General features: G+C 40.3%; 1 protein-coding gene across 1 annotated transcript in view; it reads right to left on the bottom strand.

Moving 5' to 3' along the window:
• LOC308082936 (galactose-specific lectin nattectin-like) overlaps positions 1–10034 on the bottom strand; it is a gene marked incomplete at its 5' end in the record, with an annotated part of 10138 nt that extends 104 nt beyond the window's left edge. Inside the window, 7 exons of the mRNA XM_080425016.1 lie at positions 1–319; positions 701–814; positions 1676–1808; positions 1932–2041; positions 2643–2754; positions 2862–2943; positions 9970–10034. The exon at positions 1–319 is cut by the window's left edge and continues 104 nt beyond it. Of these exons, the coding sequence (XP_080281142.1) occupies positions 243–319; positions 701–814; positions 1676–1808; positions 1932–2041; positions 2643–2754; positions 2862–2943; positions 9970–10034 (693 nt within the window). The 3' untranslated portion in view covers positions 1–242. The remainder of the gene's footprint in view (positions 320–700; positions 815–1675; positions 1809–1931; positions 2042–2642; positions 2755–2861; positions 2944–9969) is intronic.
• Between the last annotated feature and the right edge of the window lie 3709 nt (positions 10035–13743).

The raw sequence follows: 13743 nt of genomic DNA on the forward strand, positions 1-13743 counted from the left end.
GACCAGATGTCACTGTTAATGTCACCACAACACCTGTTAATGTCACTTGTCTCTTCATTCCTTCAGTAGCGTTACAGCGATAGCAAAGCAGTATATTGGACATGAGTATATTTTTAGATATAGGAGTCACACACACACGCACACACACACGCACACACACACACACACACAGACAGACAGACGTGCATGAATGTGTAATAGTGTGTAATTGTTCGTGCATGTGTGTGTAATTTCCATGTTATTCACTGGGCTTCGGCTTGTTTTTTGCAGACGGAGGCACGTCTTTGCTCACAAGTATTATCGTCCCAAAGGTTTTCACCTGTTATATAAATGCAAAGATAAAGTTGAGCATTAAAATTGTTTACACACCACATTAAGTTATTATTATATATCTCTATATCTCTATTATATTGAGTTGTTACTTAAAGGCGTTATTAGTGATATGATATGAGTGATATTTTGTTGAAAGGTTAAAGGTTAAGGTTCACATTTCACAGGTTAACATTCACAGGTTAACATTCCCTCATAATATGGGGTCGTTGTATAAAAAGGTTTGAGAACCCCTGCTCTAAAGCAATGATTGCCATCAGAATATAGAGCTATTGAACATGTATACAAAAAAGGATAAATTAATTAATTCATAATATTTTTGGCATAATATATATATATTTTTTATTTTATTCAGATTGTTGAGACTTACGTGACCAGTTCACAAGCATGCAGTGCTGTCTTCCTCGATAGTTGTCAGGTTGTCCCCTGGCCCAGTCAGTGAAGGTCATTGGGCGACCGTCACTCCACAGCCAAACACCATTCTAGATGACAATATAATAATAATAATAATGATAATAAATCAATACAATAGAACATGTCACCATTTAGAGTTCTCAACCGGCCTGAAACGTAAACACATCCATGAATGGACCGTAAATATAAAGACTCACCAGTCATCACTAGGCTACTGCAAAGATCATATCAGAACTTCCACAGTGCATGGTTTCCACATTGTAAAAAAGTGAGCTTGAGCGAGCCCACTACTTATAATCCATTCATTCATCGGTTTGTTTTGCACAACAATCACGCACCTTTCTAGTCGTTATTATTATCAAAAGAATAATGACTCAAGTGAAGTAAAAGTAGTCTTCATAAATATGTAAAAGAATTAGAGTAGACACTTTCTTACTCTTGTAATAAAGTGTCTAGTGAAAAGTCTAATCAACTACTGAGTTACTTCATAAGATCTGAGTTATTGTTTAAATAATCAGAATGTAATTGAAATTAGTAAAATATAAAGTTCTTGTCCAGTAGAAGTAAACAAAATTGTCTCTCTGGGTGAATTAAAGGTAGGGTAAGTGATTTTCTTTGGCTAAAATAAGTGTTAAATAGCTCTATATTCAGAATATTTTTAATAATATATAATAATTCCATTTTTGCTTTTACTCCATTACATTTCTAATAGTAAAAGTAAAAAATAAAATAAAAAATCATTCAGAAATACTCAGTTGCATTTTCTTAAGTAATGTTTTGAAGTATACTATAACTAATTAAGTCTCCCTCTGACAATGTCAGGACAATAGATACCATGTTGTGTTGTATAGTAGGTGTATGTTGACATTCAGGTATAGTATCAGTGTAATAGGAGGTAAAGTTTCATCAAACAGTGTATTGTTACGGTACCTTGTTGCATCGTAGCCTCCAACCCACGTGTGAGTCATTCTACCAGTTTTGGAACGTATCAGGTCTTGAATGAATGTGAACTCTGCTTTGTTCTGCATGGATGCAAGGTTTCCCCCCTGAGACAAACACCTTTTCTACGGAACAGTAGTATAAACAGAAGACAAGAATGACTATTAGTCAAATAGAATAAATAGATGGACTGACTGACTGACTGACAATTTCATGTATTTCAGAATATGTTTGTTCATTCTAATTACCTCTGCATCAGCCCAAACCATCGTAGTTCTTTCAAATTTGTAACAGTTACCAAACAAGTCATTCCATCCATTTGGGCATCTTGCCCATCTCTTAACGACCACATGCTCTCCTGAAAAGACAACGGACACTTGAAGTCAACTGTTTGAAAGCAGCAACAACAACAACAACAGCAACAGCAACAACAGCAATTAATTCCTAGTCCATACATGCATTTCCACACACTGTCAATGACTACATATCCCATAGAACCACGGTATTGCATATCACGGTATATTGCATATACCGCGTTGCCACCCATCCGAGCTATGGGACCGTAACCGTGACTACATGATCTATGGCGTTGCCATCCATCCGAGCTATTTTCACTACAGATCCTTTGGTGAAAATGCTGTGGTGAAAATGCTAATAAACAACATAATAAATATGGGGAAAAGTTACAAATAAACGTCCTCACTCCATGGTATGCCAATGATCAACACCCATGTGCAAGTTCAGATTGTTTGGTCAACCTATCTGAGTAGTAAAATGGATGACAACGAACGGATGGATGGCCCTTGCTCTCTCTCTCTCTCTCTCTCTCTCTCTCTCTCTCTCTCTCTCTCTCTCTCTCTCTCTCGCCCACACACACACGCACACACACACACACACACACACACACACACACACACACACACACACACACACACACACACACACACACACACACACACCTGCAGCAGGAGCAGCAGCAGTCAGAGCCATCACAGCACAGAGAAGTAGAGACACGCTCAGCACCCTCTTGTTCATGATGATGATGATGAAGATGACGAAGAAGATGATTTCCTTCATTAAAAGAAACAGACATGTTAGAGATACTTCTGAAAGTCAAAGGAGAGGAGAGGAGAGGAGAGGAGAGGAGAGGAGAGGAGAGGAGAGGAGAGGAGTCAAACCTTCAGTAGAATGATGTGTTGTCGTTCTTCCTGTGTTGAAGTGTTGAATATCAGAAGCAGCAGCTCTTGTTGCTTATATACACTTCATGTGGGTGTGAAATTGGACACACTTTCACATGATCAGAATACAGAGGGAATGCAGATGAGCAGGACATGTCAATTATATCCCTGGTGTTTCTAACCATGACAACATTTGGCATGCGTGCCTTAAAAACTGCCAAGAGTTTATATGCAAAACCTGTACTTATTATCTTATTATCTTGGTGGAAAACCCCACTCTGCCATTAGTTCCTTGTCACCATTATGGAACATTATGGAGTTGGAGGGAGTTCTGTTTTTAAGTCAGTGAATAAAGAGTATGATGTGGACTGGATATAAACATAAACCTTGGTTCCATGACTGGATCTGATTACGCTGTAGTAAGTTTAGTAGAATGTGTTTTACATTTGCATGACAATTCATGACAATAATATTTTTTTTATGATGGCCATATAGTTTGGAATTTATTTTGATAGCATTTAACCACTCAAGTCCTGTATACCTTTGTCATATGATGAATAATGAAAAGGCCAATCTACGTACAAGCTCATGAGTCCTGTAGATTGACTTTTTTAATGAAAACAAATATATATTAAATGTTTTTTTCAAACAGTGGTGCCGTGCAAGCCCAGGTGTGCTCGCCCTGGACGAAATGCCCCCAAAAAAGTTTAAAATATTTATATTTTTGTACAGTATATATATATATATATATATATATATATATATACCCAGGTACACCTGGTCCTGTAAATGTAAAATGGTGCAAAAATGATCCAAAGTGCTTTACATTAATCCATTCACACACTGAAGGCAGAGAAAACCACGCAAGGCACCAAACTGCTCATCAGTGCCTTACTCAAGGACACTTCGACACTAACACAGGGGGAATCAAACCGTGATCGTTCCGGGTTCTCAAGCGGCCACTCTACCCCATGAGCCACTCCCATCCCCGACTTATGTCGCGACACACCATGGGAACCACTGCTCTATACCAAACGTACTTTGTTCTATTCCATGGGCACACCTTAAAGGTTCGATGACATTCATTTTCACTTTTTTTATTTTCAATGTTTTATTTGGGGTTTTATGACCTCAATTACACCCAAAAAACCTGAACTTAGAACATTCAGTGGATTTTCTGTGGTCTGGGGTTTTCTGAATAATTAGGCTGAAAAGTAATCTGAGCTTGGCCCTTCGACAGTGAGGTCACAGTCGATTAATCCCGCCCACTCTCCTCCTCGCCCCTCCCCTCCCCTATCCTTTCCTTTGGGGGGGGGCGGAGCAGAGGCGATGATTGACAGGCAAAATCCCTCACCAGCGACACCCGCAGGCAAAGATTTCTTTTTTCATTGCAGTTGAAAAGGCTTTAGAAATGTGAGAGAAAAACACCTGCCATGGATCACTGGAATGGAATTTTCACTTAAAACTTTTTGTACACTTTTGAAGGACCAGGACAAAGACTTTGAATGTGGTGTAAAAGTGAATGTCATTAAACCTTTAAAGGTATCATGACATTCATTTTCACTTTTTTTATTTTCAATGTTTTATTTGGGGTTTTATGACCTCAATTACACCCAAAAAACCTGAACTTTGAACATTCAGTGGATTTTCTGTGGTCTGGGGTTTTCTGAATAATTAGGCTGAAAAGTAATCTGAGCTTGGCCCTTCGACAGTGAGGTCACAGTCGATTAATCCCGCCCACTCTCCTCCTCGCCCCTCCCCTCCCCTATCCTTTCCTTTGGGGGGGGCGGAGCAGAGGAGATGATTGACAGGCAAAATCCCTCACCAGCGACACCCGCAGGCAAAGATTTATTTTTTCATTGCAGTTGAAAAGGCTTTAGAAATGTGAGAGAAAAACACCTGCCATGGATCACTGGAATGGAATTTTCACTTAAAACTTTTTGTACACTTTTGAAGGACCAGGACAAAGACTTTGAATGTGGTGTAAAAGTGAATGTCATTAAACCTTTAAACCTATCATTAGGCAATGAAAAATAAAAGCGAAATAAAAGCATTTTAAATTATTTAAAAAAAATTGTGAAAAGAACGCGTTCCATCCTCCTCTCCTCTCCTCTCCTCTCCTCTCCTCTCCTCTCCTCTCCTCTCCTCTCCTCTCCCTTCTCCTCTTCACACACAAACAGGCCTGCACAATCACGCACACTACTATGTGTCTGCATTATGAGCAAATGTGCAGTGTGCTGTAGGGATATACCATACAGTCTGTGTGCTGTTTGCCGACCATGTGGCAGGCAGCCCCCTATTCTGATGGCAGACCATTGAAGAATGTTTGTACCAAGTTTGGTGCGAATTGCAGCAACAGGAAAATTAGGGAAAATCTCAAAATGTCAATACAGTAATGCATTGATATTAAAAATAAATTGAACTTTGTAATATGTACTTTTGAACACTTACAGAAAGTTTAAAAGCAGGTACTTTTGAACACTTTTTTTTCAAAAGGTTAAAGCTCTATTATTCTGATAGTAATCATTGCTAAATAGTGTTCAGTAACAGGGGTCTTCAGGTAGGTGACAAAATTCCAGCCAATCAGGAGAGTGTACCCATTTATCAGCATTTTTTAAAAATAGTATTCCAGTTCCATTGAATCTGGAACTGCTAATTTTTTTTTGTGTCATCAATTCCAATTTCACTTGTTTAATCTGTATCCTGTCTGAGTTCTCTGTCCTGATTGGATGAAATTGGTATCCCGACCGGAAAATGTATTTTCCATTTAATAAAGAGCTGGAGAGACATGGAGACTCCTGTTACTGAACAAACGCTCTATAGCAATGACAATGTAATAAGATAAATGATTAATAATTTGGGGTATTTCATTGCAGGACAAAAGTTTAACACAAAACATATGTCCGAAAATAGCCGATCTAGAAGCTCACAACACGTCTCATCAAAATGTTTTGTTACTATGTAACAAAGGAACTAAAATAATGGGGGTTTAAATGTGAAAATACCAACAAGGAAATAAGTCCAGGTTTTGCATATATACAATCAGCTCCTGGAAGGTTTTCAAATATGTCAAATGTTATCACACGTCGCACTGCGAAACGTTTTGAGCTTGTAGATCGGCTATTTTTGCTACTTTTGTGTGACATAGAAAGTATGGCATTAATTTACAAAAATGTTTTAGTTAAAATACGGAGATAAGAGCTTTCTGCCCAACAGTATATGCAATGTGGCCCTCGGAGCGAGTGTTGAAATATAGTGGCCCTCTCTATCATCAAAGTTGCCCACCCCTGCATTAAACTATTGTGACACTGCATTCAATTAAAATCCTGGCATTCATTCATTAATCACTCATCATGTACAAATCTTTTTTGTCTCGAGTTTCCTTGTTCCAGTGTTCCATTGGCATTTTATCCTTGACGTTTCCGTGAGAAGCATTTGACATGTAATTATTACGTCTAATAAATCAAATCAAATCAAATGTTGCTTGTGTAGAGTGTGTCTTTGTTTCCAGCGTTACATTCACATGCCTTGGACTTCCTCATCAACAGAGAATGCCTGATCACCTTAATGGAATCCACAACTACAGTATAGAAGCTACCTTGCCAAATCAAACAAATGGTTTAGCTGGTAGAACTTGATCTCCTTCTGTCCTCAAGACAAGTAACACTGTGCGTGCGTGCGTGCGTGCGTGCGTGCGTGCGTGCGTGCGTGTGACTCCTATATCTACAGTATGACCTGCAAAGCCAAAGTGCAAAGAATCAAACTGATCAAACGTCTTTAAAGGGATAGTTCACCCCCAAAAATACTTTTTTTCCTATGGATTAGTCACCCTATGGAGACTTGAATACATGGATATTTTTTTTGTTTTTGTCTCATTCCTAAGCCAATAATTTGATGACCTGCAGCGGTTCCGGTAGGAGACACAAAGAGTCTCCTTTGTGTCTCCTACCGAAACCGCTGCCTACAGTCTACTGGTCATCAAATTATTGGTTTAGGAATGCGACAAAAACAAAAAAATATACATGAATTCAAGTCTCCATGGGGTGACTAATCCATAGAAAACAATTATTTTTGGGGGTGAACTATCCCTTTAAAGTGTTCAAATGTGTCAGTCAAAAAGATTATCAGTGTATCAGTGATATTGCAATAATTGTCTCCGCCAGGCCGAAAGGCATGGCGAGAGAGTATGTTTTACCCCCTGTCCGTCCGTCCGTGTGTGTGTGTGTCCGTCCGTGTGTCATTCTGTCATTTTGTGGACAGCTAATCTCTGGCACCGTTGGCTTGATCGCAGCGAAACTGTGCACACACACTCCCTGGATGCCAGAGCAGAACCTCTGCTCCAAATGTTTCACATGGGCCTTTTATAGCGCCACCAGGAGGCCGATTTGTGCAAAACAAATTTTTGAACAGTACTCCTACAGATTTTGGCCAAAAATCCCCCAAATCGGTACACAGTATCTCTATAGTCATTAAAGGAGAATACCGGACAAATTAAGTGTTGTCTTTGATGTCTCGTTACTCACCGACCGACGTGAAAAGTGGCGTTCTTTTTTTCCATAGATTCCCCTGTCGTCATTTTTTAAACCCCCTCCGTTGTCATAATGGGAGCGCGTGGGTTAGGGAGATTCGTCTATTATAACCGACGCAAACTTGTATTTTTCTCTACTGCTAGTCATTGTGGAGTCTCATGATAGTCAAACATGCGTTGAAAATTCCTGCGAGGCCACCGTTAATGGCGAACGATTTAACACTGGATGCTTGTTTCTTTCCAGAACCTGGCAACTCGTGTTGCCAGGTTCTGGAAACAAGCAACCAGTGTTAAGTCGTTCGCCATTAACACATTGCATGCCAGTCGCGTAGATCTACGCGAACCTATTTAAAGCCGCAGCGTGCCAGTCGCGTAGATCTACGCGAACCGCCGATTCCCATTGAAAGTGCACTTTCCGAATTTTTTTGATCCATTTCCGTTTCCGGTTTCCGGTCGGAAACGGAATTATTCGGGTTCCGTTTTTTTCGATCGTATCCGCTTCCTGTCTGGGATCCTGTTTAAAACTCGATTTTCTCGGTTGTTGTTTTTCTCCTCGCTGATCACTGTTTACCGTTGATCGGCTGTATCTTCAAGATGACGGCACGGATTTGGAAACTGTTTTCGCTGGCCGTTTCTCACGGATCCGCTGTGTGTTTAGAACCAAATGAACGCGCACTTTTAACTTATTTAGCGAGGTCTGTGGCGACATGAAAAAAACTAAAAAACAACAATAAAACGCTGGCACTGGTGAGTACATTATGAGATTAAACTCTGGCATGGAATGTGTTAACGGTGGCCTCGCAGGAATTTTCAACGCATGTTTGACTATCATGAGACTCCACAATGACTAGCAGTAGAGAAAAATACAACTTTGCGTCGGTTATAATAGACGAATCTCCCTAACCCACGCGCTCCCATTATGACAACGGAGGGGGTTTAAAAAATGACGACAGGGGAATCTATGGAAAAAAAGAACGCCACTTTTCACGTCGGTCGGTGAGTAACGAGACATCAAAGACAACACTTAATTTGTCCGGTATTCTCCTTTAAAAGAAACGGCTAATTTCAGATTTTTCATATTCCATCCTGTTTGGCAAAAATTGTCTTTCAAAGTTTGCAGGAGTACTCCGTTTCGAACAAAATGCCTCAAATCATGAACATAGCATGCAATTTCCGTGACATTTTGCACACACATTCCCATTAGGCCGAGGAAGAAATGCCATTTGAAAATGTTCAAATCAGCCTCATGGTGGCGCTGTAACAGGCCGATTCGTGTTTTTACCTATAACTGCACCGATCAGTGTAAAACTTTGTATGCACACTCTCTAGAGGCCAAGGAAAAACCTTTGCCCTACATTTTTCACATTTACCTTTTATAGCGCCACCAGGAGGCAGACTTGTGTAAAACAATTTTTTTGATATTAAGCCTTCAGATTTGATCCAAATTTCACGCAAATCGGTTCACATGATCTTTATAGTCATGTGATCAAGACAGATCTGTTTGATTTTTCATATTCCATCTTGATTGGCTAACATTGACATGTAATGTTTGCAGGAGTGGCCCGTTTTGAACAAAATGCTGCAAATCATGAAAGCAGCGTCCGATTGCGGTGAAACTTTGAATGCACATTTGCACTACGTTGAGGAACAAATGGCACCCTTTTAACATTGACCTGTTATAGCAGGTCAAATTTTGCAAAACACATTTTTAGAACAAAATTTCTCAAATCATGCATGCAGTGTCCAATTGCTGTGCACGGCCTAGGAATAAATGGCACCCTTTTCACATTGGCCTATTATAGCGCCACCAGGAGGCCATAATAACCTACCTGACCTGGCGGAGACTTGTGCTCCGAGGAGCACTTTTTCTAGTTGTACATCATGAGGTAATTGTTTATCCCCCAAAATCAAGACTGATTTGAGCTTTGAGAAAAATAAATAAGTCATATTGTGCCCAAAAATGTAGTTACTTTGGCACTTTGGCTTTTTAGGAATGAAAAGACAAGTCACATCAACAGCAGATGGACAGTGACTCTCTGGTGTTGTGGTGATAATGAGAGGAACATGGATGGAATGGATGGCTGGATTTAAGCAGCACAGAACTTGCTTTAATGTATTTACTTGCATCAATGAGAGAACAAATAAATTATCGCTGAGATAATTCAGTCTGAGTCATTCAGAGCGGACCTCTGCTTTTATGCTGGTCCACTGTCATGTCCACCTACAACAACATTTTTAAGGTAAAATGCACATTTTCACACAAGGCACGGCAGTGTAACTTTTCATGGGAAAACACCACCAAGGTAATAAGTCAAGGTTTAGCATACAGTAAGCCTATAAGCTCTTGGAAGGTTTTCAAACATGTCAAATGTCATCATGGTTCGAAACACGAGGGAGAACATTGAACCTGCACATTTCCTGCTCATCTGCATTCTCTCTGCATCTTGATTAAAGTCCAAACGTTTCCACACCCACATAAAGGCCCTCATTTATCAAAGTGGTGTAGACCAAATAATGGGCGGCGAGATCACAGCAATTTTCGGCATTTATCAATCTATCGTGACTTTGGCATCAGCGTACGGTCCGCTCAGATCAAACGTCAGGTCTGAGGGCCTGCAGACGTTGGCTGCACCTGTTTGTTCCATCGTAGACCTGCGGAGCAGCATTGTCTGACCGACTGATCTGGACACATATATCGAAAATGTATATCTAACACACTAATAATCCCTGTGAAAATATAATATTTTATAAAGACATAGGCTACATCATGGACACACATGTACACCTTTTTTATTTCTAAGTGACAATGACAAGCAATTAAAATCTAACATATTTGCAGTTAGTTAGCAGTAAGTTAGGTGCTTAATCATTCACTAATTTAAACAAACTGCATTAACAGTCATTCAGATAAGATTCCAGATCTGGCTGCATTGGCTATTTGAAAACAGCAGATATACAAGCTCACAACGCGTTGTGAGTTTATAGATCTGCTATTTTCAAAATATACGAGCGCTTATGCGAGAGCATTTTCGGGAGTGGGGACCGGCGAGGCGGGGCCGCAGTGCCGCTAAAATCTTTTCATGGACAGTGAGGTCACCAAACGTATATACAGTAGCGTGTCCTATGGATGTGTAACCTGGGTTAAGGATATAAACCCGCCAGGCTAGTTATTTTATTGTGTTGTGTTGTATAATTGTGATCTGGATCTCCCTGAGTCTGAAATAAAGATTTAATTGAATTGATATCTCTCATTAACGTGGCATCACGGCAGCCCGGGATTCACGGGAATACATGATTGCTTTATTTTAGTGTATGTAGAACACAATGTGCAAGGCACTGCGCTTGGTAATGGGTTAAATTAATATATAAACGTATTCCATTCATGAAGATATGACTGGTGTCATTCATGTGCTACTTGACAAAGATTGTACCGTCACGGAATACATGGTAATCCCACTGGCAAAGACGGCTGTTTCCACAGTGTTCCAAAATGCACACGCAGGTTGGGCTTGCAAGTAGGTAGGTGTGCGCGTGTGTGTGTGTGTGAGCAGGGCCGTGTTAAGGTCAGAATGCGCACTAGGCAACGGACAGTTTTCGGCCCCCCCTATACCTCTTTGCCAAAAATAGCCGATCTACAAGCCCACAACGCCTCGCAGCGCCCCCTATTATCGAGACCAAATACCAACATAGTCATGCCCACATGACCCGAGGAGGCGGTCTCACCTTTAACCATGCCCGGTGAGAGCGGCTCCGCCTCCAGCCTTGTACGCCTCAACGTTCCGAGCGACAGGAGATAGTGACGGTCATCGTTCGGTCTCATAGATCCATAGTTATAGCCATAACTTGCGATCTATTTTGACCTCACTCTGACCGTCACTACGGTCATAACAATGGATGACTAATACCAACCGGGTCGCGAGGAACATAGTAGGGGGTCTTAACCACAAAAAATGGCCAAATCGTTACGCGGCGGATAAAAGCATGAAATTTGATACAGATGTCCCTTGGGTCATCCTAAAACATCCTAGAAGGGGTGCCCAAAAAAATCTTAAACAGGAAGTGAGTTATGGACAAAATTCAAAATGGCCACCTAAACTGTTGACCGTTGACTCAAAAGACACCAAAAGAATCTCCAAAAAGCATAACATTTGGCACATAATGTCCTTGGGTCATCCTAAGACATCCTAGAAGGGGTGCCCAAAGGAATCTGACACAGGAAGTGAGTTATTGACCAAATTGAAAATGGCCGCCTAGTGTTGTCGATTGACTCAAAAGACAACTAAAGAATCTCATAAAAGCATACAATTTGGCACACATGTCCCTTTGGTCATCCTAAGACATCCTAGAAGGGGTGCCCACAAAAATCATAAACAGGAAGTGAGTTATTGACAAATTTTAAAATGACCGCCTACAGTGTTATCGATTGACTCAAAAGACAACGAAAGAATCTCATAAAAGCATACAATTTGGCATACATGTCCCTTGGGTCATCCCAAGACATCCCAGAAGGGGTGCCCAAAAAAATCTTAAACAGGAAGTGAGTTATTGACAAAAAGGAAAATGACCGCCTACAGTGTTGTCGATTGACTCAACAGACAACTAAAGAATCTCATAAAAGCATACAATTTGGCATACATGTCCCTTGGGTCATCCTAAGACATCCTAGAAGGGGTGCCTGAAATGATCTGAAACAGGAAGTGAGTTATTGACTAAATTGAAAATGGCCGTGTACAGTGTTGACAGATGATGCAAAAGACACTCATAAAAAATAATCTCATAAAAGCATGACATTTGGTACAAATGTCCCTTGGGTGATCTGAATGCATCTTAAGGGGTGCCAATAGTTTAATAGTCTCTCAATGGAAAACACTCCTCCCCCACGGGCTGCACTGCTACAACATTCAAATCGAGCAGTTTGCCAATCTGGCATTTGGTCCAGAAGCCTGAAAGCTATGCAATCTCTACCATCTCCTGACAAATATGGATGGATTAAAGTCGCTGATTCGTGGACACCTTTATGGACACTCTTCCCAGATGCTGCCAAAGTTTGTAGAGAACTCAAGTGTGGCTGCAAAGCTGAGCCCTTCTGTTCGAGAAAGTGTAGATGCCGGGATGCTGGGTTACCTTGCAGAGCATTATGCCAATATGCTGCAGTGCTGGTAATTGCGAAATGGCACACATGAATACATGTAGTTACTAAACACTAATCACAAAAAAACAGTAATGATCAAGAAGAAAATACATGAGAAGATAGAGTGTAAAACCAGCAAGAAGATGTAGAGTGCAAAATAAATAAGATGCAGAGAGTAAAATAAGAATATGCAGAGTAAGATAAGATGCAGAGTAAATATATGTTACTTTATGCAGAGAGTTAGATAAATAAAGAAGATTCAAAGAGTAAAATAAAAAAAATTATGCAGAAAGTAAAATAAATAAGATGTAGAAATGAAAACAGAAGGTAGACTACCAAATACGACAGGTTATGCACTGCATAACCTGTCGTATTGAGTCTGCATAATATGCAGACTGCCGTGGTCAACTGTTTAAACAGCCATTTAGAATTTCTTCAACATGGTCCCTTCCTAAAAAGTTTAATAAACAAGCAAACAAACAAATAAATAACCAACCCCTTCTAGGATATATTAAGAAGCACTCAATGTACGTACCAAAAGATACACTTTTATGACGTCACTTTATGTTTTCTTTTGTGTCAACTGCTTTAGGCGGTCACTTCCTGTTTAAAACCTCTTTGGGCACCCCTTGTAGGATGCGTTCAGATCACCCAAGGGACATTTGTACCACATTTCATGCTTTTATGAGATTCTTTAGATATCTTGCATCATCTTTCACACTGTAGGCGGCCATTTTCAATTTAGTCAATAACTCACTTCCTGTTTCAGATTATTTTGAGCACCCCTTCTAGGATGTGTTAGGATGACCCAAGGGACATATGTGCCAAATGCTATGCTTTTTGGAGATTCTATAGGCTTTTTGAGCCAATCGCCAACACTGTAGGCGGCCATTTTCAATTTTGTCAATAACTCACTTCCTGTTGAAGACTTTTTTGGGCACCCCTTCTAGGATGTCTTAGGATGACCCAAGGGACATGTGTGCCAAATTTTATGCTTTTTGGAGATTCTTTAGTTGTCTTTTGAGTCAATCGACAACACTAGGCAACCATTTTCAAATTGGTCAATAACTCACTTCCTGTTTCAGATTTTTTTGGGCACCCCTTCTAGGATGTCTTAGGATGACCCAAGGGACATGTGTGCCAAATTTTATGCTTTTTTGAGATTATTTTGGTGTCTTTTGAGTCAACGGTCAACAGTTTAGGTGGCCATTTTGGATTTTGTC

This window comes from Gymnoscopelus braueri, assembly GCF_963280865.1.
Source record: "Gymnoscopelus braueri genome assembly, chromosome: 3".
NCBI classification, from domain to species: domain Eukaryota; kingdom Metazoa; phylum Chordata; class Actinopteri; order Myctophiformes; family Myctophidae; genus Gymnoscopelus; species Gymnoscopelus braueri.